The sequence below is a fragment of the Pygocentrus nattereri genome, chromosome 30 (genome assembly GCF_015220715.1).
Source record: "Pygocentrus nattereri isolate fPygNat1 chromosome 30, fPygNat1.pri, whole genome shotgun sequence".
NCBI lineage: Eukaryota > Metazoa > Chordata > Actinopteri > Characiformes > Serrasalmidae > Pygocentrus > Pygocentrus nattereri.
The window spans coordinates 8,012,387-8,039,947 of NC_051240.1; the positions used below are offsets into that span (position 1 = coordinate 8,012,387).

General features: G+C 38.8%; 2 protein-coding genes across 3 annotated transcripts in view; both read left to right on the forward strand.

Annotated features, from left to right (window-relative positions):
* prkcaa (protein kinase C, alpha, a) overlaps window positions 1-13,335 on the forward strand; it is a 230,038-nt gene extending 216,703 nt beyond the window's left edge. The window contains exon 17 of the mRNA XM_017692988.2: window positions 10,035-13,335. Coding sequence (XP_017548477.1) covers window positions 10,035-10,199 — 165 coding nt within the window. The 3' untranslated portion in view covers window positions 10,200-13,335. The remainder of the gene's footprint in view (window positions 1-10,034) is intronic.
* Window positions 13,336-26,764: 13,429 nt separating this feature from the next.
* The window catches only part of cacng5a (calcium channel, voltage-dependent, gamma subunit 5a), a 45,639-nt gene continuing 44,842 nt past the window's right edge, over window positions 26,765-27,561 (forward strand). The window contains exon 1 of one of the 2 annotated variants that reach the window (XM_017692893.2): window positions 26,765-27,125. The gene's annotated coding sequence lies outside the window, so the exon portion shown is untranslated. The remainder of the gene's footprint in view (window positions 27,126-27,561) is intronic. The other variant, XM_017692895.2, reaches the window with a different exon arrangement.

A 27,561-nucleotide genomic window follows, 5' to 3' on the forward strand; every position in this document is an offset into this window, starting at 1 on the left:
TATATTGTGAATGTGTGAGATCATAACTGAGCATGTCCGCCGTGCTGCAGCTCATATAGCTCATCTATGTGTGTGTTCATGACTTCTAAGCGTGTGCTGTTAGACCTGTGCATGTGTCTCAGTTTGGCTTACTGTGTGTGAGCTGCTCAGTGAATGCATGTGTTTTTCTTGGTGTTCTGATACTTATTTTGCCTGTGAGAGAGGAATAGAGTGAGTGAAGAGACAAAAAAAGAGAAAGAGAGCCTGAGAGTGAAATAAAAGAGAGAGAGAGAGAGATGTAGAAGTAAATAATTAGTCATATATTTATCCTTTGAAAAGGATACTTTATATCTTTATATAAAGTATCTTTATATAAAATGTATATAGATATCTTATATCTATATACATTATAGATTTATATTGATATAGCTAAGTTTCGCTAGCATCTCATATATATATACATAAAATAAACCTTTAATAAGGAGACAGTAAATGTCTTTCCATAGTTAATAAATTAGATAAAAAACACAGAACACTGTGTATCTATTTGTTTTGGGAATATATTTACATTTCAATCATTGACAAGATTTATTTTGTACTATATTGATAGCATATTACAGTCTATTTCTTTAATCTGTTGTTTAGAACACAAGCATCCTTCCCAGTCTCTCTCCTCTGCTCTGTCCATCCATCCATCCATTCATTCCTCCATTCCTCCTCTCCGCTAACCCTGTTCTGCTTTTGTGTGTGTGTCCTGCTCTACATTAAACCATTAAAGCCCACCTCATCTCCTTGTCTGCTGCCACATCCCGATCAATACCACCCAAATCCCCGTAAACCGCAGCAGACAGACAGGCCAGCTGGAGCTAATGGCTGCGTCTTATGGAGATTAATATTTTTCTCTCACCTGTTGAGTTTCAGCGCAGACAGAAAAGTAGGTCAGCTTGCAGAGTCCTTCACAAGCTGTCATGTTCCAGTGAGCTGGACAGCGCTGTGGCCATCAATAGCTACTCAAAAAGGAACTTTCAAGATCCAAACTCCACTTGAAAAATAAGCACATATGGGTCTTTACCACACTGAAATTATTAAAAGTTTAGAATGTTTTATTATTAGAATTATTTTAGCAGATTCAGTCCTGAAATCAGGGCAGCACCCTTAGCCCCCTGCTTTCTGCATCTCTGTAAAGTGTGGAATTTTTTTATCAACCTTTAAGAAAGGTCCAGGCATCAGCATGTATATGAAGTTAACAGCCCAAAACTGTGTTAAACATATCCTACATAAGAACCTGCATTTGTTTAAATTGAGGACTGACAGCTTTAAAGTCTTCATGATTATATGACCAACAACTGAAAGTTGAGGAGAGTGTAAAATGATAGAGTTCAGAAAATTCTATGTTCTGAAGTTCACTCATTACTACGCCATGACCAGTAATTGCTTAGGCTCACTGTACCGCCATAGCTTGCAAAAACCATTGCTGTCTACCATGTCCACACTGATTTCCTCTCACTGCTGTGCATCAAACTTTCTCTGAGAACATGCTTGTGTATGTTTCCCTTCAATATGATACTTTGTAGTCAAAAACAACACTGTCTTAGCTGTCTGCTTAATTTTTTAGCAGGAAGGTTTGGAAAACATTCATTCAAACATTTATTTTCCTATAGTAAATAGCAGTGGCCTAGCAACACCATAGCAACCACCTGGGAAACCTTAGCAGTGGCCTAGAAACACCTTAACAACCACCTGGGACTACACTACAACCACAATATTTACTGAACTACACAGTAATTCCTAGGTGCCACAGCAACAGCCTAGCAACACCTTAGCATCCACCAGGGATACAATAGCAACAGCCCAGCTAGACCTAAGGAACACTGTAGCATCCTCTTTGGATTACATAGCAATGGCGTAGCAACACCTTAGCAACCACCTCAGACTACACTATAACCACAGTGTTTAATGAGCTGCACAATTACTATGTTCATTTATTTAAATGCTTTGTGAATAAAAATAAAATGGTAAAGCAAAGAAAAAATATCCTGTCTTCCCTCGCAAAGTCTTGATCAAGCCATTTCCAGTCGGTTACCTGAATAAGAGGATCCTGTTGCCAGGCTAAAAAAGGGCGATTTGGCTTTCAGGTGTTGTTGAGCTCAATGCAAGTCGCAAAGTGCTCTTAGTGTTTTATGCTAAAGTGAGCTGTAGATGTAATGACACTTTGCTCACCCTTCCATCAGCAGCATCAGTGCATTCATTCCATTCCATCCACTATTGGCTCTTCTAATGGAAAAATGTAGCGTTGATGTTTTGCAGTAATCATGTAACTCCTCTAATGGATGCTTCTCATCCAGCTAATGTCATTCCCTCACTCGCTTGGTGAAGAGGTTATGAATTTGGATTTGCTTTCTTGAGGCTCTTCCAGAACCGATGGGACGTAGAATATTTTGGCCACATAGAAAAATGGAGAGGCAGATAAAGTCATTTATCATACTAAGTAGCTTCGAGTGTCCTTGATGTGCTCGGCTGAACGTGTTTGTGTGTGAGAGAGATGAGTGGAGTTCTAAAGTGGGTCAAGCTTTTCTTTCCCCTACACTCGTCAGGCTGTGTGTACCGTGTATGTGAAGATACAAGCTTTATATTCCACTGAGACACGGTCCGTTATGTTTACGTGAAAATACAGTACCGCACGTCTCTGAACGACTGCGTCACTATAAACGACATGGGACCTTGGCTGTTCTGTTCTGATTTTTTCTTCACCTTGCCACCCATGTTTTTCCAGCACAGGGTTTATGGAAAATCTGGAAACGTGATGGAGTAATTTCATCCATTTAGCAATGCATTTTTCCAAGCTTGGCAAAAGTTTTCTGACAGAAAATATTTTTGGCTTTTGTTTTTAAACAGTTTTACAAAACCAGCCAACTACCCCCCCTCTCTCTCTCATTCCTCCTGATGTAGGCCAAATTCATAGCTCTTTATCTTATTCAGTCTAATGGAGGGGGTCAGCAGAGGCCATGCCAGTCCAACTTGACCTCATTCCCCACTGGGCCTGTTAAACTTTCTGTCAGCCATTAGTTCCGGCATGGCTTCAGAGAAAGAATCAGCCCCAGCATGTGTAATCTTATCTCTAGCCTGCCAACAGCCACTTTCACACCCACGGAACAGTTTCCGCTAGGAAGGTTTGAAGGGCAGCTCCACCCATTTTTCAAATGGTGCATAATTTAACAGTGAAGATGTAAGTAAAGTAATTCAGAGTGGTTTGGTGTAAAATGCAGTACCCCTCTTGTCACTGGGGTGGTTCCCTCAAGGGTACATCTCAGTAGCTTTAGTCAGAGCAAATAATTGTGCCATAATCCATTGAAATTATATCTTTTTTATCTAATCTGTATTGACTCCACACACCCCGTCTCATCTCCAGGCTTTTATTTTATTGTTCTGTTTTAAAACATACAAATATGTACTTTTCACCTGGAAAAACTTATTTTTGGGACACAGCTGGCTCTTAAACCCACTGTTGTACGTTTGAGGGAACATTTACATTCTTTTCACAAAACAAAAATGTACCTGCAAAGACCCATTATTTCTAACCGTGTAGTGGTGTATAATCATACTAAAAGCTCCTTTACAGAAAGTTATTGTATGAAATGGTTATGAATACACTGCCTGATGTTTGATACGTTGGCTTGAGAAGCTTTGGACTATTTTTTGTTAAATATTCTCATAGTGCAGAGGTACATACAGGCTGTTGTGAGGCAAAATAGTCCCCAAAGAAAATGTATTTTACTTAGACTTACAACAATCACACCAGCTATTACATTATAATTAACATTACATCACATTACTTTTGGACACTGTCCAAAGAAAAACAAGTATCTCCAAAATGGCAACTTTCATTGCTTTTACTGCAAGTTAACATAAAAGATTTTTATTGGCCCTCTCGTCATGAAATTTTCACCCAGTTTAAAAGGCAGCTGATGAGCTCAAATGATGTAAAAAAATCAGAAGACGTGTGGTTTTGAATAGGCCCCTGGTTCCTATCACCACCACTGTAAAGAAATCTGAGTCTGTATGATTGTCTACACTGAACGTCTCTGCATTTCACTTCAAACCACTCTCAATGACTTTGTTTAATTTAGCAAATATATGGAGCAGATGAATCATTTTGCTGTGTATGTAGTTTTATATCTAATTTAAGTTCTGTGAATTGAAACAGTAGAGTATGCACTTTCTAGCTAGGAATCAGGAATAACTCAAATCAGAACAGGCTTTTCTGCTTAAAGGGGTTAAGCAGTGCCTTTTGAGTGAACGAAGAGCAGAAAACAGGGATTATGAGTTTAAAAGCATGGTTCCCTGAGGGACACACATGCTCAAAGAACTGCCTGCCATTGTAGAGATGAGCCTTTTAAAGCAAATTTGATCCCAGTAGTGCAACGTGTTGTCTGTGGCTAGGTGACCTTGAAATGGTACAGTAGCCATTAGCTGTTTGGACATGACAGTTTTTAGACTTTTTCCTTTCCACATTTTATAATAATACTAAAACGTGAAATTATACCACAATCATAAAAAATGTTAAAAAATCAAATTACTACTATTTTAGACTATTCAAAGGAGCCCCGCCCCATTTGCTGCTTTGTCATGATTAAGTTTCACACATTGTTGTATGTTAATAGCAGACCTCACATTTTTCACAGCACTGAACTTTATTTTCTTCACTGCTGTCAGCTTTACTTCTCAATTATCTTGCTAACTAGATAATTGGCAACTTAAACTACAATATAGCACAGCTCAGCTGAATTCACACTGTCTGCAGAAGCAATTTGTAGGCTTATGCTGCATCGACAGTACCTGACTGATGGCAGAGTGCAGCCATGAAGACATCCTCTACAGGGAACGTACATGTGGCATTTTCTTGCAAATGTTTGTGCACAGTTTATGTTTATTTGCTGAATTTAACATTATAAAACCTCAAAACCTTATTTTTCAGTTTTTGACATGAAAATGCCTGTTGCTCTTTACATTGTGTGTAAATTTCATGATGAAAGGACCAAAAGAAACAGCCCAAAATTACTCAGGGAAAAAGTCTGGTTCCACTGACTTACATTGTAAAGTATTTTTTTCCCTTCTCCTGTAAAGTTACCATTTTGCAGATGAGAGGTTTTGTTCCAGCAGCAGTGATATTGAAAAAAACCATCATATAATCAAAAATAAAATGTGCTGTAACCTTTTTTACAGGCCTTGTTTGTGTTTTATGTTAAACCCAAAAAAAAAAAAAACAATAATTGTGCATTAAAATGTGTTCTCTTTAGAGGATGTGGAGGACGTTGCACACTAGAGTTTTTACAGCTGAGTTTTTACACCTGTTTTTGAGCCCAAGAGCGGTCCAGAGAACCAATCGCTGGTCCAATGGTTTCACTTCCAATGAACTCTGGTGCAGTTGGCTGTGCGTGTGGAAGCTTTCCACTCTCGTTGCGTGTGGGGCTGCATGATTCGACTTGTTTCTTCCCTTTTCAAGTTTCGTGATTCCAGGGAAAGTTGGAGAGAACAGTGCTGTTCTTCACCGCTTGAGTGTTTGTATCCAAGGAAAGTCATAAAAAAGCAAGAAACAGCTGAAGCAAGTGCCAACCATTTGACAAACCTGCACAAAGGAAAGTGACATATGGAACTGTGCGATCAATCCATGATTTGGATGGAATTCTTTGTGTGAAAGCAAACCAACTATAATGAGCCCAGATTCGATCCTGGATGGGGACGTTTTAAGGACAAGCATGAAAATGGCCTTATTTTCACTGAGAAAATCAACAAAACAGAGCAGAGGGCACAACGACTGTATATGACCAAGTACATTTTGAAACAATATTATTGCCATTTTTTTTTCTTATTAGGATTAATAATCTCAGGTAGCCTGGCTTTCAAGTGAGAAGGTTTAGGTCCCTCCCTAGTCCCCCTACAGTTATGCCCCTGGTACAGTCTTGTTTTGCAGACCATTTGTCATATTTTACTGTGTTTTTTGTCTTTTTCGACATTGAAACAAACATCAAAAAAAGCCAAAAGTGCAGAATACAGATATAATTCAGTGTGAAACTATGCAAGTAATTATGTACTTTAAAATAATGTAGCAGAGCTAAACTTCTAGGAGTTAAGCATACGCTCAGTCAGATGCATCTGGGCCGTTTGAAGGGTAGTTGCACAGTCGCACAAGGAGAGAATGGATCTCTGAAGCACTTTATATTCAATAAACAGCAACAAATTTGTCATAACAACAGACAAAAAAGAAATGCTAGCACACCCAGGCGGGGCTTTTATAAACGAGTGCCGCTCCGAGGCTTTGTGCTGGGCTCTCTTTCATTGAGAACTCTTCCCTTCTGTTGTCATGGATGCGGAGAGGAAGAGAGCAGAGGCTATTTCTGTCTCGTCTCCAGATCCACTTCTTATACAGCCTGGCGGCTTCACAAAGGAAAAGCCATCTCCGTTATTCTCTTCTTCTGTGTCTTTCACTCACTCGCTCTATCCTTCTCTCCCGCTCACTCGCCTTCTCTCTTTACGAGCTTGTGCTTTAGCATTTCAGTCCTTCGTTTAACAAAAAAGTCTTTGTCTGAGAGAGAGAGAAACAGAGAGAGAGAGAGACAGAGAGAGAGAGAGACAGAGAGAGAGAGAAACACAGAGAGAGAGAGAGACAGAGAGAGAGAGAGAGAGAGAGAAACAGAGAGAGAGAGAGAGAGAGACAGAGAGAGAGAGAGAGAAACAGAGAGAGAGACAGAGAGAGAGAGACAGAGAGAGAGAGATGTCTTTGTGTGTACAGGTATTATCAAAGTAAAAAGATGTTTTTGTCTGTATAGATTTCACCAAAGTGCTTCTTCAAACATACAAGTCTGTAATATCGATAAGGATGCCAAAATGGCATTGTGAATATCTTCACAATAATACCTACCCTATCAGATTATTCTATTTATTATTCATTATTTTCCTCAGGTGTTGTACCATTACTGTTTATGAATTTGTGGATGAACATATTGATATTTTCTCTGTACACGTCTCATCTGAAAGCTTTATCAACTGTCAGTAATTTTGCTAACTGATCTGGCTTTTATCGGTCACTTGTATCCATCTGTTTTCCTTTGAACGCGGGTTATTGATCTATGGCCAGTGTGATCTACAAAGAGATCAATATCAGTTTCTGCAGGACGCTGACAGTGTCCATGACCTTGCCAGACTGATGCACAGGGACTTGGTGGATTATGGTTTGATTATGGACATCTGGAATAGAGCTTGAAACACTTGTCCAAACTCAGTAGGTTGAACTGTTTGCAGTGGGTTTAGTCAGGTTTAGACATCATTTACATTGTTAAAGTTGTCTCTGTAGTTCATTCTTCCTCCCTACCTTTAATACCTTTTACTGTTTTTAGCCTGGTACACTTGTAGGCAGGCAGGTCCTTGAGGAAAAGAACACATTATGTGAAGTGTATCCTAACTACAAGTTTTGTATAACTGAAGGTTACGCTACGTTTTTGTTTATTAATGATCTGATGACTAAACAGATGTTATCATTTTGAATGTGATGGTTTAGTCAGCTTCTAATAGGTGGGGGTCAGGTTCAGGCACAATTTTTTTTTACCACAATCAGGTTGAAACTCAATTTTGTCAGCTAGAGTCAAGTTTAAACAGAATTTTTTTGGACTATAATCGAGCTCAGACAGAATTATGTTGAGCTACAGTCGAGTTCAGATGGAATTATGTTGAGCTACAGTCGAGTTCAGATGGAATTTTGTTGGGCTAAAGTCGAGTTCAGACGGAATTTTGATAGTTTACAGTCAAGAATAGACAGAATTTTGTTTACTGCAATCGAATTCAGACAGAATTTTATTGACTGCAGTAGAATTTGAACAGAATTTTATTTACTGCATTAGGTTGATATGTAAATATGTTCACCACCACCATGTTGCTTACAAAACAGCTGTTTTTGCAATCTAGTTTCCATGTATGGACTGAATGCATTGCACTGTGAACAGGATGTTTTTAAGATTAAACACCAACAATGTTCACTACAGCACTTCAAAAAAAGCATTATATTTTCATTATTTAGGCCCTACAACATTCTGACAATATGACTTCAGCTATTTTGCTTTCTCTCTGAAGCTCCTGCCAAGAAATAAGCCACAACACATCTCGCATCATCATCCTCAAGGCTAGAAATAAGACTTCACGCACATTCCAGATTATACGCTCTGTATACTTTCACCTGGATTATAATTCAGCTGTTTTTTGTTTGAAAGCTGAGGCTCAGGTGTGATGGCCTACATGTGTGTGAGAACAGTCAGGTTGCTCCCTGGTGAGTGCACCTGACAATAATTCATATTGAGGTCTTCTCCATCAAACAACCACTTTCCTACAACTTTTTAAAATCAGAACCCTGAAATTTAAATCTTAAAGACCAAAAGAGAAAAATTTGTCTTTACTATGACTGAAAAGTAGGAAAAATCAATAACACCCAACAGCACTGTGGAACCAGTGAGCACTAATGGAGGAAAATGAATCCCCTTTTCCTCAGATTTGCCAAACAATGGGCTACTCTGTTCTATTTGCGAAAAGGACACAGTGTCATCCTGCTGGAACTGTGAAACACTTTATTTGAATTTTAGTAACTATACTTATGAACATATCCAAAATTTGAAGTATGAAGTTTTCTCTCCAAAATCACTGGTCTCTATGTTTGTTATTATGGCTTCACACACAAGCACACCAAAGAAATAGCACCCCTACACCACATTTGGCCAGAGTTGATCTCTTTTTTGGCACCCAGGCCTCCTTTATGACATGTGCCTCTGCTACTTTAAGTTCATCTGAGAGTCACTTGAGCCCAGGTGGGACATTGTTAAAGGGGCAAATGGTGTAGCTGTTTGACTAATATCGGGGCGATATTAACAAAATTCTGTTTCAATTTGATTGTAGTTAGAAATTCTGTCTGAAATTGACTTGTAGAAAACAAAATTCTTATCCTCACAATAGCCAAAAGAAATAGCCTTTCTGAATCTGACTGTACCCCAAAAAAACTCTGTCTGTACCTGACTGTAGTCAACTAAATTCTATCTGAACCTTACTGTAGTGAACAACATATGGTCTCATACCGACTCTAGCCCAACAAAATTCTGTCTAAACTCGACTGCAGTCAACAAAATACTGTCCAAACACACACACACACACACACACACACACTTTCTATGCCGCTTCTAAGCCAATCCCAGCGGTCATCGGGCAGAAGGCAGGATACACCCTGGACAGGTCGCCAGGCCATCGCAGGGCAGACAGACAGACATACACAATCGCACACACACTCACACCTAGAGAGACCGGAGGAAACCCATGCAGACACGGGGTGACCATGCCTGTCCAAACTCTAATGCAGTTTAGCTGTGCCCATTCACACTGAAGTGATGTGGAATGTTGTTCCTGTCTGTAAGAGTCTGTAAGAGGAGTTATTGGAATGGAAGATGTGGGGAAACAATTAAACTTCGTTCTGTTCAGGGCTATCAGGAAGTAATTCAGGAAGGAAGAAGGGTCATTGTAGCCTTCCAAAAGATCTGTACATCCCATAGGTACAGCTGAAGCTTATTGTTTCTTTCACCAAGGATTTCAGTCTGAAAGCAATTTTTGCATTTAAACGAGACACAATAAAGGACAGCCAATCAGAACAGAGATAATATTACGTATAAACATACATAAAGGCCTGCATTTAGGGACAAGAGGCTGGAAAGTGGTCATATAAAAACGAATTACCACTGTTTTGGGTAGATTAAACAACAAAAATGATGTAACTGGACTTCTGGGAAAAAAACCAAATACAAGGGAAATGTCGGCCATTGCTTTCTGTGCACTGCTGTCCACTGTTTGGTATGGCTTGCTACCTGAAAACTAAGCATAAAAAGGGCCATAATGTCTGTGCTTAGTAGATTAGCAGAATTTGCAGCTTTCTCAGTAGTCAGTGCTTCAGCTCATTACCATTCTGTATGCTGCATTTCTGCATTGAGTACGATGAATACTCAGTTTTCTCTCTCTCTTTCTCTCTGCAGTGTGGAAAAGGGGCGGAGAACTTCGATAAGTTCTTCACGCGTACGCAGCCTCAGCTGACCCCTCCAGACGAGCTCGTCATCGCCAACATCGACCAGTCTGAGTTCGCCGGCTTCTCCTTCATCAACCCGCAGTTCGTCCACCCCTCCCTCACCAACACCGTATGAAGGAGGGACGAGGCAGACGCAGGAGTAACTCTACCTACACAACCCCAAACGCCTCATCTTAGCGTTGTCCCCAAACTCCTAATCCAAGCCTCTCTTAACTCCAAGAATCTTCTCTTCTGTTGTAGATTTTCACAAGATTTCTTCTTCTGTCCATTGTTTCAATTTTAGGCCAGTCAAAGAGTTTACCTTAATGATGTCCAAAAAAAAAGAAAAAGAAAAAAAAAAGAAATAGCTCTGTCTGATATGGGTGTTTACAGTACAAACCAACCATGTAATCTTGTCTAGAAAGGATTTAGCTCCAGGCACTAAATCGTAAGCCATGTTTGCTCTTGGACGCCATCTTGGCTGAAGCTGCTGGGCTTTGACTAAGCAAGATCTCACCGCCTGCTGTCTCCTCACAACGGTTGCCATGAAAGCCCATAACAGATGCAGAAACCTGTGCTTCCTGGAGTTTATAATGTATTCCATGGCAGTCTTCCCAATCAGGAGGCACATAGCGGGTCAGGAAGCAGCAGGCCAGCCTTCTATTTGAATATTTTGTTGTTGATTTTGCGATCTTTTGACGTCCCAGGGCCACTTTGATGAAATCTGCCTGCAGAGAATCCCTGTATAGGCGGAAGTTTTAGACTTGCAGCTGAAGGCAGATGCTTTCTGTACCAAGAGCCTAGATTTCTGTACCATCAGATAAGTCCTGGTCTTGTGGTTACCAACATGTTCAATGTAAAATCACCAACAACAGTGATTAATCAGTTAGCAAAGTACCATGGCTAATCTGCATTCTGACTGGTCTGTTTGCATGCCAAGGCCAAGAAACCATAAGCTAAGTTTGTGTTTAGCCAGTGCTAGCTTTAGAATTTTCATCTTTTGGTAGAAATCCCTTCACTTGGCACCTTCAAATGAAGTCAAGCATATCAGTACAGCTTACCAATTGCTAACAAAGACGATTTTCTATCACATAGTCGAGCAGAAAGTCAGTCTTTTGCTGAGCAAACATGTCTAATTAGCAGATGAGATAGCTGAACAACATGGCAATATTCATACCTTTGGTGATGTCCTGCTTGCTTTTATGCATCTCTGTGCCACACCCATGGAAAGCATTTCTTCATTTTAATGCAACATTCATTGTCTTCTTGTATTTCCATGCAGTCACTGAAAAGGATGTTTGCATGCTATCATTGCTAACTCTGCTAATGCTGCTTGGTCTGCAAATGCTAATGCAAATTCATTTCAAAAACATTTCATGTTGCTTTTTGCTTGTAGAGTTTAAAATGAAGAGTTTAAAACTAAAACATTTTCAATGAGAAACATCTAAAAATGTTGACTAAGTCTTACATCTGGCTAAATAGAAAGAAAGCAGTGCCAGTTTTCTCCCTTTCACTTATTTTTTTTTTTTTTTACCAAACAGCAGGTTCACTTTCCATGGGGGCTTTGAAATACACAACGAAATTGATTTTATAGGTGAGAATTATCTAATGAATTAAGGTGAAATGAAGTGTTTGCATATCTGTCATGCACATGTGATGTCGCATGTTGTTGAATTCAAATAACGCCATGTTAAAGAGTATTATGTTGTTGGATGATGGTTATATATGTGCTAGTTGCCGAAATGACATTTTTACTGTTTTAGATTTTATTCCTTCTCACGTTTTTTTCTGATCTACCATCAATCTTTCATTGTAATCTTGCAGCGTATTAACAATTTTGTAAATATTCATAGGTTATTTAAGAAAGAGAGCAAGTTGACATTTTTCTAACAACTGAATGTGCTTTTATGACATATAGCTGAGAATAAGGAGCCTAAAAAGTCTACTTGTCAAGTTACAGTCTTTACACACGTTGAATCAGCTGAAATTATCAAACGTGTTTCGCATTGTTTTGATAACTTTTTCAATCTGGTTTTATTTTAAATATTTTCTTGCTGATTAAATTCTTAGTGCTAATATACATGTTTAAACTGTTGAAGTGTCTGTAATTACAGGTCGTTTCTATGTGCTATGGTTCACATCACAGCTACACCCTCATTAAAATGTTACATTAGTAATCAGCATAATATTAATTGGAACTGTGTTTACTGTGTTTACATATCTGGTACAGGCTGCAATTTAGGAGCTGATTGGATGCTGTGGTTGTAAAGTAGGAGCTGATTGGCTGCCTTGCCTTGGCTCTCCTGGCCTGCATGTTGTTATTTAGGTGAAAATCATGCACATAGGGGAAAAGAAATATATGCATATATATAATATTCAGCATGCATGAAAATAAAGAATTAAAGCATTCCAAGATTTTAAAGCATGGACTTAATGTGGCAAAAATCATTTTAAAAATCTAGACAAACTTTCTTTTTTAAATATTTGATTGCGTTATGATTTTTTTTCTGTCTTTTCTTCAGTCAGAACTGCCAGGCTTTCAGGAATTCGTCATTTGGAATTTTTGATCCATATCGTATTTTAGAATGTTTAATTCCACTGGTAGAATAGAACCAGAAACTGGACAATCTACTTGATTTGATTATCTAAACTGGGTACCAGCTTCAGCATCATAGTGCAATTTTTTTTTATTATTTTGCTTTGCTTGCCATGTCATCTACTCGACCATCAGTTTCAGTTCATCAATACACAATCTACTCTTTTCTATTCATTTAACATGTAAACAGTCTTCTGTCGACACATTTAACCCCTTAAACCTGAGGCTTTTTATAGAACACCAGAGAGAGTGTGTTATCGCGAAATAACATCACCACTGTGATTTGGTTGCAGGCACAAGCTGAAGGGGATAACACATGGCCTCAAGTGTTCTATTGCTTAAATACAACAGTTAAATAAATAAAGTAAGAAATAAATAAACTGGGCCGTGAACATGGCGTTTAATATGTTTTAATGTTAGCAATTCCTTCCGCCAAGTTATATTTCTTTAAATATAAAAGTAAAACCGTTCAAATGGCTTGAGCGTCTCCGACCTATAATACCTTATACAGTTTAGATCAAAATGAAGCTTTGAAGAGTTACACAATGATCAATCACATGCTGTATTTACCCATTTATAGTCATTTCTGAACTTATCTGCTTCACGATTTGATCACCACCTTTCAAATACAAGGCAGTGGGTGTCTGTTTCCTTATAATTAAATTCCCAAATCACATATCTTTCTCAAATGATACGTTTTTGTGAAGTCATTGAATCCTGTAAAATTATAGCATCTTAATATAATTCTTTTGCACCTTCAGCAAAATTGATTGCTATTAAGGTAAACAGTGATTCTAAACATTCTGAATGGTAGTATACTTTGAGTTCTCTGGTAATGACTGTGAAACTAATACCTTGTCCTGACAGCAAGTGCAGCAATCTACAATGACAAAAACAGAAGGCTCCCATTATAATAAACATAAACATAAGCTGTTAACACCAGTCGACAGCCTCTACAACATCAAAGGATAAAGACAAACTAAGTAATGAGGAAAAGATGGAGGTTTTAGAGCCCTTCCTCTAAAATCATAATAAGAAAGGTTATGATAATGTTAAAAAATAATACATAACAATGCAGGTCCATTATCTAGCCAGGTTAGCTCTGCCGTTATTGTTAACCCATAAAGGTTAAGTTAAGAAGTTGGTTAATCAAATAAGCGTTCACCAAAGTTACGCTTGAAATTGTTAAATAATTGTAAAATATGTAGCTAAAAAATCTTATATTTAAAAATGAACATACACTGAAAACAGACAACATAATCACCTGTTTTATAGCTCATCTTTAAGCTATTAGTTGGTTTTGAGTTGACATGCATACTTTGCATTTTCATTGTAAACAGACTGAAAGCTTTGTGTTGTTATGCTCACTTTCTGTTAGTGCAAGGTGTAATGTAAGGCTCACAAGGTAGATAAATACAGTAATGTCTTTATATTGCTACGTTTAGTGATATGCCTTGGCAATATGTTAAAAATGCATTGGTAAATCAGCGATGTGAGATTGGCTTGCATTAGGTTGACCAAAATAATTGCCTTTTGTTTACATGAAAATAATCATCCAACGAATTCATTAAAACACCCACAGACATTCATCTGAAGCTGTGATTGGTCAGGCTGCTCACATCATAACAATTTTGTTAAAATATGATTTTATATTTAGAGACTGATTTGCATATTGGAGCATTCTGCAACATCAGTGTTGTAAAAAAGCCGATATCATCAGCATGAGACTAAGATAATGGAATGGTTATTGTATTTTTTAACAGAGAAAATACTCAGGTTTATTGGTCTCTTTGGTCACTTGCACAGCCGTCTTGCCAGTTTATCTATTTTTCTCATGCCACCCTGTTTGGAGTGTAACTCTAAAAACCTCTGTTTGCAGGGCCTTGTAGCCCCTACACTTTGCCCTCCCCCTCTATCTCAACAAAAATCAGGACAGCCTACCCCTAGGTGTGAATGTGCAAAACGGAGGAGTAGAGTGAAGTAGGGGTGAAATGGGATTGGGCCATTGTGCCTTAATATTTAGCTCGGCTGACTTAACATGAAACTGGTTACCACCAAAAAGCTAGATTATTCCAACAGATCATTTTCTGGTTTGTCTTCCTGTCCTTGATGTGTTGAATGAAGTCAGGTAATTGAAACACTGGCAGGGTCTGGCGGGGATAGTACCCCAGTACTGCCACCGCCACACCAGTGACATCACCGTGCATATTTAATAGATGATGATTAGATCACAACAGTTATTATATATATTTTAGTTGCGAAAATGGAAAAAACTGCCATTGTAATAAAATTTAATCTCTTTACTGAATGTGTTGTAGTTCGCAATACTTTTTCTGCATTTTGATTGGCTGTTTCATAAACCAGGTCATACTGAGCTTTATGTAAGCTTCCCCATGTGAGCCTCAGTGTTTAAGGGGTTGATGTTTACAGTGTATTTGAGTTGGTCTCCTTCCACTGTCATATGTTCTTCTTCTCCAGTGCCAAGCCAGTACCAGACTGAACCCGACGATAGCAGTGTTGCACTAACCGTGTCTCCACCACTATATGTAGTGTTTACGCTTAAACTGTGTGTGGTAGACTCACATAGCCATAGTCCCTCTGCCTGCTCCAGCTTCGCTGAGGTCAGAGGGGACGTTTATTTCACGATTCTGCCGAAAACATAAAGGCAGATGTGGTCCGGGCCATCCCGCAGGACATGTGTCCATGTCTTTTTGATTTGGTTCAGTGTTGCTTGCTTTGCTTGGTCATCCATGTTAAATTAACCTGTTCTTGCCTTACCTACCATTCAGACCATCCCTGTGCCTCTGACCACCAACCAGTGGAGCTGGACGTGTGATTAGTGTGTGTACGTGTGAATAAACGATGCTAGGGCTTTTATTTTTGCCTCAGGCTACCCGCTCTTTCTTTTCTCTGTCTCTCTTTCTCTCTCTGTCTCTGTCTCTCTCCATTCTTCCTCTTTCTCCCTCTCTCATCTCTCTTTCTCTCATTTCCTATCCCTCTTTTTTCTTTCTCTCACTCTCTTCATTCTTCCTTTCTCCCTCTCTCATTTCTCTCCTTCTCACTTCCTCTGCCTCCTTTCTCTCTTTCTCTCTATCTTTCTCTCTGCCTCGCTCTCTCTCCATTCTTCCTCTTTCTCCCTCTCTTATTTGTCTTTCTCTCATTTCTCTCTACCCCCCCCCCCCCATTGTATTTTCTGTTCAAATCAACACATTCAGCTTTTCTGACTGGCCGGCTGTAATCGGAAAATCAATACTGGACAATCGCTTTTTTCCCACTTCCCTACTGTCAGAACCCTGGAGTGCCATTCAGGCAGAGTCATGTGACCATAGAACCTGCTGCTTAATTCCTCTTTCCTCGCTTCGCTGTGATTGTTTAGCTGAATAAAGGACAGATTTTCTACCCAAGAACAGCCCTGCTTTCTTATTTACGCGAGGGCAGACCCCTCCCCCTTACTGGTCGTCTTATTCTTTCCTCTGTGATGTGATCCACCTGTTTACGTGTTTGTTTTCTGTTGATGTCTGAGGAGGCAGAATGGTTGAGTTATTTCATTTCCAGCACAGGATCAACAGAAGGCCTTAGATCACTCTCTTATTCTCTCTAACATAGCCCTTTTGTTCAAGTCCCACTGAAAGCTCTGTCTCTGTCCCTGTACGGACTGATGTAGGTACCCATAGCCTGTAAGAGATCTACTCCGCTGTATTTTGTAATGGTGTCTGTTAGTCTGACCCCTTTTTTTCCACGCTTTACCATGTAACCGATGTCATTTGTACCTAATGTATGATACTGCAAATAAAGTAAGAGAATTAAAACACTGTTTTAAGTCATTCTCTCTTTTTTCCTCAGATTTCTGTGTGGGCCTTAATGTGAGCTCAGTGGAGTTTATGACTACTTTATTACAAAGTCAATCAGCACAAAATGACATTGATATTTAGTTATTGAATATGACTTATAGTGGGATGAATGTGTGTCAGGGGTCAGTTTATCACCTATTTCTTCTTACAGTTAAGGTGAGAAATCAAATTGGCCCAATTTCACCCTCATAGACAATCAGTTTCACATTAGCTAATGTCGCTGACTCATAATGGTATCTTATACCCCACCAATTAGCATCACTCAAACTGCATGTCTAAATTATCTCATATTTGCCTCAAATTGAGTGGAGTTGTTTAATAATCTCTCAGATTTCTAATCCCTGCAGATTTCTTTGAGAAACTAGGGCTGTGTCCCAATTGTGTGTTACACACTAATACTATACGGTATCTACTGTGTACTAATCTAAATAGTATGAGCTCAACAGGTTATTTCAGTAAATATTAACATGCTACACCATTCTTACTAACAGTAAGTGGCGAACCGTTGCTATGACAACGCACATCATAGCAAGCTAGACTCTGAGGGCTAGCTAACAAATTAACATGCGTTCGCAAACAAATTTCTTACATAAACACTAACAAATGAAAACATTGGTAAGTATTTTTTACAGAATATTTTACAAATTTGGGTTGAACTCACATTAATGCATCATTTCTGGTCCCACTACCATTTAGTCTGCTGCCACGTTGCTGTCTGCCATTTTTTCAGAATTTTCCAGATGCAAGAAGCTCCTCCCTTTCTGTTTCCATCATTGTGTCCATCATTACTATACACAAAAATCGACTGGTTCTAAATATGCACTATGTGTGACTATACTACATACTACATAGTCAAACACTAGTTAGTATTAAGTGCGCAACTGGGATGCAGCGTGAAAGTGAGCTGCTGTAATAAAGGTAAAAAATAGGTTTAGGTGTTTTTGCCTTAATGTAAGATGATAAAAAATGAATGGAATGTACTTTATGGTCATTTTGGCTGGAAAATAAACAAATGAGGCATGGTCTTCATCACATTTGCACAGTACATTTAACCATTTGAGATAAGGGGAAACACTGAGCAAATCTTGATTTTTCCTTATTTCTTTTTTCAACTATTTCTTTATTTATTCATTTTTTTGACAACATACTTGACACAAGGTCATGGTGGGTGCTGGGGCCTGTCCCAGCGTTCATTAGGAGGAAGGCAGGTAATAAGGTTTTAACATTAGATATTGCAGGTCACCAGACCATTGCAGGGCACACACACCTAGGGACAATTTACTATCTTTAGTTCACCCTGAAACCCATGCAGACATGGGGAAAACATGCAAACTCCACACAGAAAGGAGCCTGGCTGCCTGACCAGGGAATTGAACCCATGCCTTTCTTGCTGTGAGGCAACAGAGCTGCCCACTGCACCACCACACCAAGGTTTTTTCCTTTCAGTTTGGACGAATACATTTTTGCTGTCATAATCAAACCTTCCTCTGAAATGAACTCAAACTTTGTTCTTAGTCTCAGTTTTAACTTTCTCACCAGCCAGTCCAGGCATCCATTCCTCACTGCTGTAACTTAAGAATTACTCAGTTCGTTTGCTGTGTTTTCAGTGTAATTATTTGAGGGTCACATCATCTTCCGATCAGTTTATCATGAAATATTTACACAGTGCTATTTGTGTGAATTTGTGTGCTATACAAATTACAGCTGTTGTTTTCGCAAAAAAGCTGACAAAAAGCTGGTTTTGTCATAACAGTGCCGAAATGCAACAGCATGTTCAAACAAGCAGATTTCTGCAGAGCATTTGTCGTGTTTGAGACCAACGCGATGCCCTCTGGCACTTTTCAGATGCCCCCTGTTGTGCGACACGATATAAACTACAGCCAGGCTCTTTGACACCCCGAGAGATTTATCACGGCGTATGAGGAGCCGGGGCAGAGAGGGAGATAAAAGTTTCATAGAGGGGGAATGAAGGCGAGGCGTGAAATGGAGGTGTTGAATATTTCAGCACCCAGCAGGGAGAATTCTGCTCTAAAACCATCTCTCACTGGCAGGACGTCCCACCAGGCTCTGTCTGGCTGAACAGTGAGGATTTCTCTGTTTCCTGTAAATACATTTAAAGGGATAGTTTACAGGAAAAAAAATCTAACTTGCACAACCCAAATATTAAGAAGAGCCATTTTGTCCTTTCAACAAAAATCAAACCAACTTGGGAGCGACAACATTTTATATCCATTTGAAGTAACATTTTACAATCTTGGCTGAAAATATGTCTTAATATGTGCTACCTAATGTCCTAGTATTGGCTAAAAAATATAACCTAAATGAAAATGCAGACTTAGTTTGCTCTGCTTTAAGCTTTAGATGAGCTACAGATGCTTTTCTCACATCTCTAGCAGGAAACTTTCCTTCAAAAGGAGAACAGTTTTCTTATAAAGTGTCTCTAAATGTTCGCTTCTCATTCACCAGCTTCTTGTTCCAATTGTCCTGTTCCAACTTAAACAGTGCCTGAGGTGAGATTGTTGCATGTGTTGCTATGGTGACCAGCAGTCTGCTTGCCAGCCTTCAGAGTTAACGGGTGAATTAGCAGTTACACATAAACTGCAGCGTTTAAGACCATTTATTGTTAAACTGTGTGAGAACGACCAGCAGAGCTTTATTTAACTGCAGTCTAGTCACTTTTTTAGCTCTCCATATATGACATATGGCTCCATATGGCTGATAGCAGCCATCACATCTCTCTAGAACTGCAGCTGCCTGGTGTTGTGTTCAGGGTCTGGCTGTTGGGCTATAACCACAGCTCTCTTTTTCCTGCCAAAATATTTCATATGTAAATGAAAAATGAGTTCATTTAACCACTGAATCTTTTGTAGTAAACATAGCCCTGCATCATAACTTCCTAAGCCACTAGACTTACTGACTTTTGTGAACCTTTATGCTTAGTGATTTTATTTCTAAAATGCAAGGAGTGACAAATCTCATGAGGGGGAAGATCAGAAGTTTAATGTTTTTGTTTGACTATTGTAATTTATTCCTATACATACTGACCTTTTTATTGTGTGTTCCATAGTTTATCATTGGTTCAGTATGGTACGCAACTGTATGCTTTTGTGACAAAGTTTACAAAGTTACTTCAGCATAGTTTATTACAGTACAACAGTAACCATGGTCAAATACATAAAACTGGAATTGTCCCCACTTTTCTATTTCATAGATAAAAACATTGGTTGTTTTATTGATATATTGACTGCTGAACTGGCTTGAATTTCAGAAATCTGGTCACCTTCATTTAACAACAACAATAATGGCTGTTTACATGCAAATATTTTTGCTGATCTGATTGAACATGTTACAAATATATATTAAGACTGAGGTATTTATATGTTCACTGTACTCAACAATCTGATGGAAATATCTGTTTACATGCTCACTACAAGTAATCTGATCTAAAATGATGCGCATATATAGAGAAATACTTACATGTTTTATATATTCATATTTGATATGTGGGTTATTCTGTAGAAAAAGTCCACTTTTTTATCTATCTACAGGCATCACTGTTGTCACCAATTCTCATTGGTGTTACACATAAGAAAGGTAACAGCAGAGACATCAAACCACGTGCCATCAATTAAGAAGTATCCACTAAAATATGCATTTTTATCAATTTTATCAACTAAATATTTTAGTTTTTTGACAATTACCTAAGAATAAAGTAGGTTACACCAGAGACTTCAACTAAAAGCTTTATATAAAATGATGAGCTAAATGAGAAAATGTCTGATTACTGAAAAGACACAGTGGGCTTTTCTTAATTGATCTTAATAAAATAGCTAAAAGGAAGTCATCTCAAAATACAAGGGTTTTTTTTTTTTGCATGGTAACACCAGTGACTCCTGGAGAAAACAACTTTCATTATATATTTTATAATATTTATTTGCCATTTGTTTTCTTTATGTCATTTAAATAATATATTTCATAGTCATGTATAGATTATTACAGTTACAACTGCAGAAAAAGTTCAAAATATGATCCTTTACACATGACTGTGAGGACAATCACTTCTGTGGTGCTCTATATATAAAACAATATTGCTGACTTGATGGCTCAAGAAGGTGTAATTATTGAAATAGCATCGTTTTATTTGAACATAGAAAAAAATTACAGTCCTAACATATTTTTTTCAATTGTAATATACAAGCGTAAACGCTACGGACACAGGAGATGAACCAGTAAAGTCTATGAAATATGTGGTGGATCTACTGATTATGTGGGACATATTGTTTATGATATTAGATACATGTTGGCTGAGGAGTTCAATATGAGCTTTTCAGCTCTGTGTCAACTCCTCATCTTTGTAATTATTAATCCTTAAACTTGTGTCTCATTTTTACAGTCAGTTCGCATTTCTAGAACAGCAGAGCAGAACCCCCACTGGAGCTTTAAAGCAATTAACACGTGCAGGTGTCTTAGTCTTGTGTCTCCTTCCTGTCCAGCATCTGATGAATCACTGAGTGGGACGATTTCTCTGCTGAGATTAGTTGCACTTTTGGCAGCGTGCCGCTCTGCTGAAGCGATGGGTTTAGTCGTTTTAATTAAATGTGTTCATTGGCACCATCTGTGCCAGGATCAGACCTTCCTCAGCTGAAAGTTACTGAAGGAACTTGAAGAATTGAAAACCCTTGGAAATCCAGGGAATGTAGTCTGTTGTCTGTTGCAGAGTTTATTGTTGCGCGTGGCCACAGACACACAGCTTGTCCGTAAGACCCAATTATATAGCTGGACTGATGCCAAGAATAGGTCCAGCACATACAGAACAAGTAACAGGTGTGACAAACATAACCATATAGGGATAAACAAGAACAGACAGAAGAATGTTCTAAATGCAGTCACAGTACAGGCACACACAATACAGAATATGTAACACAGATATAGCACAATGCAAAACAATAAATTCCTTCAAACTAAAGTGGAGGAATCCACAACGCCGTGTAGGATTTTTACTTAAAGTGAAGACTCAAATGGTTCACATTATGGAACATGTTTAGCAGTTCTCTAAAGTTTGCAAAGAATCTTTGCAACTCTCCTGATGTTCCTTTGAACCTACAGAGATTGGCAGAAGCAGTTAAAGGAGCCTAACGCCCATCCTTCAATACCAGTACAGCCAATGTTGAAGAACAAACATACTCACTTAAAAGGATGGTTCTAAATAGAGCCATAAACACTCAAAGAACTCTTTGCATGCTAAAATGGTTCTTTGCATGATGAGTGTTCTTCAGATTGATGGAGAAGGTGTTGTACATAGAAGCTGTTAGAGAATGGTTCCATATAGCACCAAAAATGTTTTTTCTATTGTATACACTCTTAAAAATGATGGCTCTTCAAGGTTTCTTTAGTAAAGAAAATGGTTCTACATAGAGCCATGAACATTTTTGCATGCTAAAATGGTTCTTTGCATGGTGAAAGGACTCATGGAGAAAGTGTGTACATGGTTCTATATAGACACTTTTTAAAAAGTGTTCTGTGTAGCACCAAAGAGTTCTTCTATTGTGCACACTCTTAAAAATGATGGTTCTTCAAGGGTTCTCTAGTAAAGGAAATAGTTCTATATAGAACCATGAAGACTCAAAGAACCATTATCTTTTTAGAGAACTCTTGAAGAATTATGTTTTTTAAAAACATACAAACTTGACATCGTAACAGTAGTAGAATTTTCAAAAAGGTTCATGGTTCTATGTAGAAACTTTTTAAAAGAAGTTCCATGTAGCACCAAAAAGTGTTCTTCTATTGTATACACTACTAACCCTATTAAAAGAACATTGTCGTTACTAAAGAACCCTTGAAGAACCATCATTTTTAAGAGTATGAAGATTAATTCCACCATGCAAAGAACACTTTAATCATCCAAAGGGTTCTTTGAGTGTTCATGGTTCTTTGTAGAACCATTTTCTTTATTAAAGAACCCTTGAAGAACCATCTATTTTAAAAAAAAATCAAACATTTCTCCAATGTTGAGTTTCCCTGTAGAACTGAAACTTCTAGGTATTTACAACATCTTTCAGCACAGAAACTGAAGATTTTACACCTCTATTCTTCTCAATTGGGCTAAAATAACAAGCTAAAGCTCTACAGTGCGAGGCCTGAGTAACAGTGGAGCAGTCCAGGAGTTGAACCAACACCACAGAGTGAAATTAAACCAAAAAGGGAATTAAAAAATAAATATTAAGGACTAAATGAAATTATTAAATAATTACAATAAAATACAGTACATTTTTTTAATTTTACAGCTTGACGACTTCTGAGCCATCCAGAAATGTGCTTTCTCTTACCAACTGTTGCCAAAGGTGAAGATACTAAATGTGCTTTTATCCAGTTAGACGCATCACTTCTGCTGGCTCAAAACCTCATATCTCCAAAACCGTAACTTTACAGGAGAAGGAAAAAACATAATTTACTTTTAATGTAAGCCAAAGGAACCAGACATTTTTTTCAAGTCAATGTGGGCCATTACTTTACACATAATGTGAGGGACAACAGGCATTTTCAAATTATGTAAAAAACTGAAAAACAACAAAAATGGAGATATGAGGTTTTGCTCTGACAGTGAAATATTCAAGTACCAGTGTTTTCAACAGTGGATGAGAGTAAACTGACTTTAGCCTGCAGATTTCACATGTTGCTGCTGAACAACTAAAATACAGTACAGACATCAGCGTCCACTATGACATGTTAATGACTCACCCCAAACTACTGTACTAACTACGAGAATGTTTGGTGCTCCGTGCGCTCATCTCGTGATTATGATACTTTCAGGCTTTAGATTTTGTAGCTAAAAGGAACTAGTCAAGGTGGAAATTACAAACTTGCTACCATGCTAACCAAGACTGTTTCTTGGTCTAAGCAGCATAAACATTTACGGCATTTGGCAGACGCTCTTATTCAGAGTGACTTACAAGTTGATCATTTCACATGGGAAGGTGAAGGTAGTGTTAGGAGTCTTGCCCAAGGACTCTTCTTGATATAATGTTGGGGCCCTTGCCCAGGTGGAGAACTGAACCCCACTCTACAGCGTAGATAGCAGAGGTGTTACCCACTACACTATATCACAAAGTCCATTAGGACCCCCAGTACGTAGATTTAAAAATCATTCAGTTTATTTGTTAGAAAAGCACATTGATGAGAATCATATGAGTTCATATCTGGCAAGAACAGATATCACCATCTTAATGAATATTCATAAATTGTGTTTCTTTTTTATTGTAAAGGTAACTTACAAAATTAAGTTCTTGATTCATATATATATATATAGCAGGTAACTGCAATTGGGCATTATGCATTTAAGAGTTAAACAAAGCTATTTAATGGACACACATTTATTTTAAGTGTGTTATTTAACATTGGTTAATATAAACAAGCAGGTAAATTGCTGGAAATTGCAACAAAAACAGCCCATTAATGGTCAATATAAATGTCTATGAGATTGCCTGTAAATCCTAAGGCTGAGTCTCAAATGGCACATTGTACCCTACATAGTGCACTATATGGGTTATGAAAGAAACAAAGTGGCTCTTTGTTAAACACACTGTGCTCTGTTTAGATGCAGTAGCCATAATTTTAAGACCCGCGTGCTGCACTGTGTAGGGAGAAGCGAGCTGTTTGAGACTCTGCCTAAAACAGTTTATGGTAGTTTTGCATCACCTGACTTATCAGGTTCTGCTGTAGAGCAGTGCTGCCGTTTGACTCCTTCTGTTTTAAAATAAAGTGAACTTGCAAAGCCTTGACAATGGACAATAACAGCGTTTGTGACAAAATGTATTTAAGGTTCAGAAAGCGCTGTGTGTTAAGAGCTACGCAAGACAGGCAGCTTCAAATTCATATATGCTTATTTTTTCTGATCAAGTTGAATTATGTATTAATTATTCTTCTATACTTGCTTACAAAAGAATTGAACTGAGGATGGTGGCCACCACTGTGATGGACTGGTTATCTGTCCAGGGTGTATTCTGCCTTTCGCCCAATGACCCCGCTGGAATAGGCTTCAGTCTGTGACTGCAGTTTAGAGAATGTGTGTGTGTGTGGCTACCCAAAGTAGGATGTTGTTTAGGGTAGGTACGGACCCCCCAAATAGAATATTAGGGTCCCTAAATATTCAGAAATGGCCTTTACTTGCTTAAAAAGAATTACACCTTGTCTAATTAAATGTATTTAGTTTTCTAGCTTGTCTGTTGTAGCAATTAAAAGTATTCAGAACAGTACAAATCCAGGTAAGTAAGTTTATGTACCTGAGTAAATGTAATTAGTTATCACCCACCTCTGGTCATTGGAGATTTTCTATGTCATAAACAAGCTCCCGGCTTTGTCCATGCCATTGGTATGTGTGGTTCAGGTGGGACACTAGCAGACGTGTTTATTTTAGCCTCAGGCCTGGCACTGAGGTGGAGACTCAGCTGGTAAGAGTGGAATAGTTTACACATATGCGCTTCACTGATCTCGCGCTGTAGGTATTTAAGCCAGGTCCCCATAGAGGTGAATCCATCTGTTCCACTATATTAAGACAGAAATTCAAGCAGTACTGCAGCCCTTGCTCTGAGACAGGGTGACCAAGTTCTGGTCTGAAACATAAACGACTGGGCCACATAGGAAGCTGTTACAAGATGCAATAAGATGAGGTGACCTCCTCAGCTGCTCCGATCAGCTCCAGTGTTGGCTTTGGTAATAGCCCACCTGTCCATGGACTTAGTGTCCATGGACTTTCAGGGAGGTCATATGTTACAGTGATTTTAACAAAGTAAAAAGTGTTTTTTACTCCACTTAGCACTACTAAACACACAGGCAATGGAAAGCCTTGAACAGCTTGTTGCTTTATTTTGGAAGGCTACACAGTTCAGGTGTTGAATCAAGAGAATTGATTTTGTAAATAAGTGTGACGAACCTTTATTAAACTTCAGTCCCTTAAATAGTCAGAGCCCACCAGCAGGCCCAAAGTTTTCACCAGCAGGCCCAAGGCTCAGCTGGTTTGCCTGTAGTTACTGAATGATAAGCCTTAGTATGTAATAAGCCTCCAAATGATGTAAAACTTCCATGAAGAACCTCAAATTGATCTTGATTCTTCACATCACATAATGGTTTTATGAAACTTTAAAGGTTCTTATCAAACATGGCTTTTTTTAGAACCAACAGTGGTTCTTGTACGGCATGATCTAAAGAACATATAACAATTTGTGAGGAAATAAATACTAAGAAATACATGTATTTTAAAAAGTATCACATTATAGCAATAATTTTACTGGAACATATATTATTTTTTTATTATTATTATTATTTCTAAAAATAAATAAATAATTAAACATAGAAACAAACAAATAAAACACTGAATGGAAATGTGTGTTTAATAGGTCATTATACTAAATAAATACCCCCCCCCCCAAAAAAAAAGAAACATTTAAATCAAGAAATCTATTTTTAAACCAATGTATGTCGATCATTTAAATCTATAAATCCATGGTTTCCTATATATATATATATATATATATATATATATATATATATATATATATATATATATATATATATATAGTCATATGCAAAAGTTTGAGCACCCCTGGTCAGATGAAGTGTTTTCTGAGTAGGCTAAGTAAGGCTTTGGTCATAGTCTCTCTGATTTAGGACTTGCTGGAAGGTCGTACGTTACCATGATTTTACCACAGTAAAGAGGGTTTTTACTCCACGTCAGAGTCAAATCACTGAGAACACATTAAATATGACATTTTACTGCAAATTGTAGCACAAAACAAAACATCAAATATAACCACACTTCTATCCTTCTACAGCATTTTATGGTTCATTTTTTCGGGGCGTTAAATTCAGTAAAAAATAAATAAATAAACAGTAATCGTGCATTAAAATGTGCGGACGTGTAGAGGATGTGTTCACAATGTCACTTAGAATCTCGACAAAAGGCGTCGTTTGACCGGGGCGCTAAACGTGTGCGCACGACTGTACCGCCAGCGCTGGAGCGGCCGGCCTTCTGGCTGCGCTGAGCTGTATTTGGTGTTAGTTTGGTGTCGGACACTCTGGCACCCGTTGGGTCACTTCTAGCCTGGAAACTAGCTGGACCACAAGTTAGCGCGCCAGCGCGCAGTGAACAGGGATTCCGTTTGAGACACAGCCAGACTCCAACTCAAACTCAAGGCAAGGCGGTCCGGCGAGCTCTCGTGCAACAGACGAGGACCCGGATCTTTACCTGCGCTCACCTGCGCCTACACTGACCTACATTCGCAGCGACGCCCGGTCTGACCAATCAGCTCTCTCGGCCGCGCTTTCCCCGTTTTTTTGAGCTACTTCACGTGACAGAGCTCGAGGCGTGTGGAGCGCGCGGAGGCTTCTGCGGGAGAGCGCACGCGGACAGCGCTCAGAGCTGCTCACGTCGTTACAGCGCGCGCAGGTGTGTGCAGGTTTAGGCTGTTTTTCAACGCCCTCTCGCGCGCGCTCTGAGATGAAATGAGCAGAGGTGAACCGCTGGCTTGGGCTGATTTCTGAAAGCGCGTGCAGACCAAACAAGTGTAAAGCCGAACGCACGCGCGCGCGCGCAGGACTCCGTTCATTCTTTCTGCAGAAGGTGAGTAAGCGGCGATTCCTTCACGCGCGTCAGGTTGGTCAGGGTTTCTACACGTGCGCACACTCTTTAAAAAAGAAGGTTCTTGAAGGGTTCCTTAGTTAACGCGATGGTTCTGAGTTCTGAATTCGCATGTCTGAAAGGTTCTTTGCATGGTGAGAAGGTTCTTTAGATTGCTGGAGACTGTGCTGTATATGAATCCTTTAAGGAACCAGAAAGAGTTGTGCTGTTGTTACAAGCTTGACTCGTAAAACAGAACCCACTTTTGCTCAAATAGAATCATATACAACACATTCTCTGCCAAGCTGCAGAACCTTTTTGACATGCAAAGAACCAGTTAAAGCGTGCAAATGGTTCTTTAAGTGTTCATGGTTCTGCGTAGAGCCACTGTCTTTACTAAAGCACCCTTGAGAACCTCTTTAAGATGGTGAAGAACCGT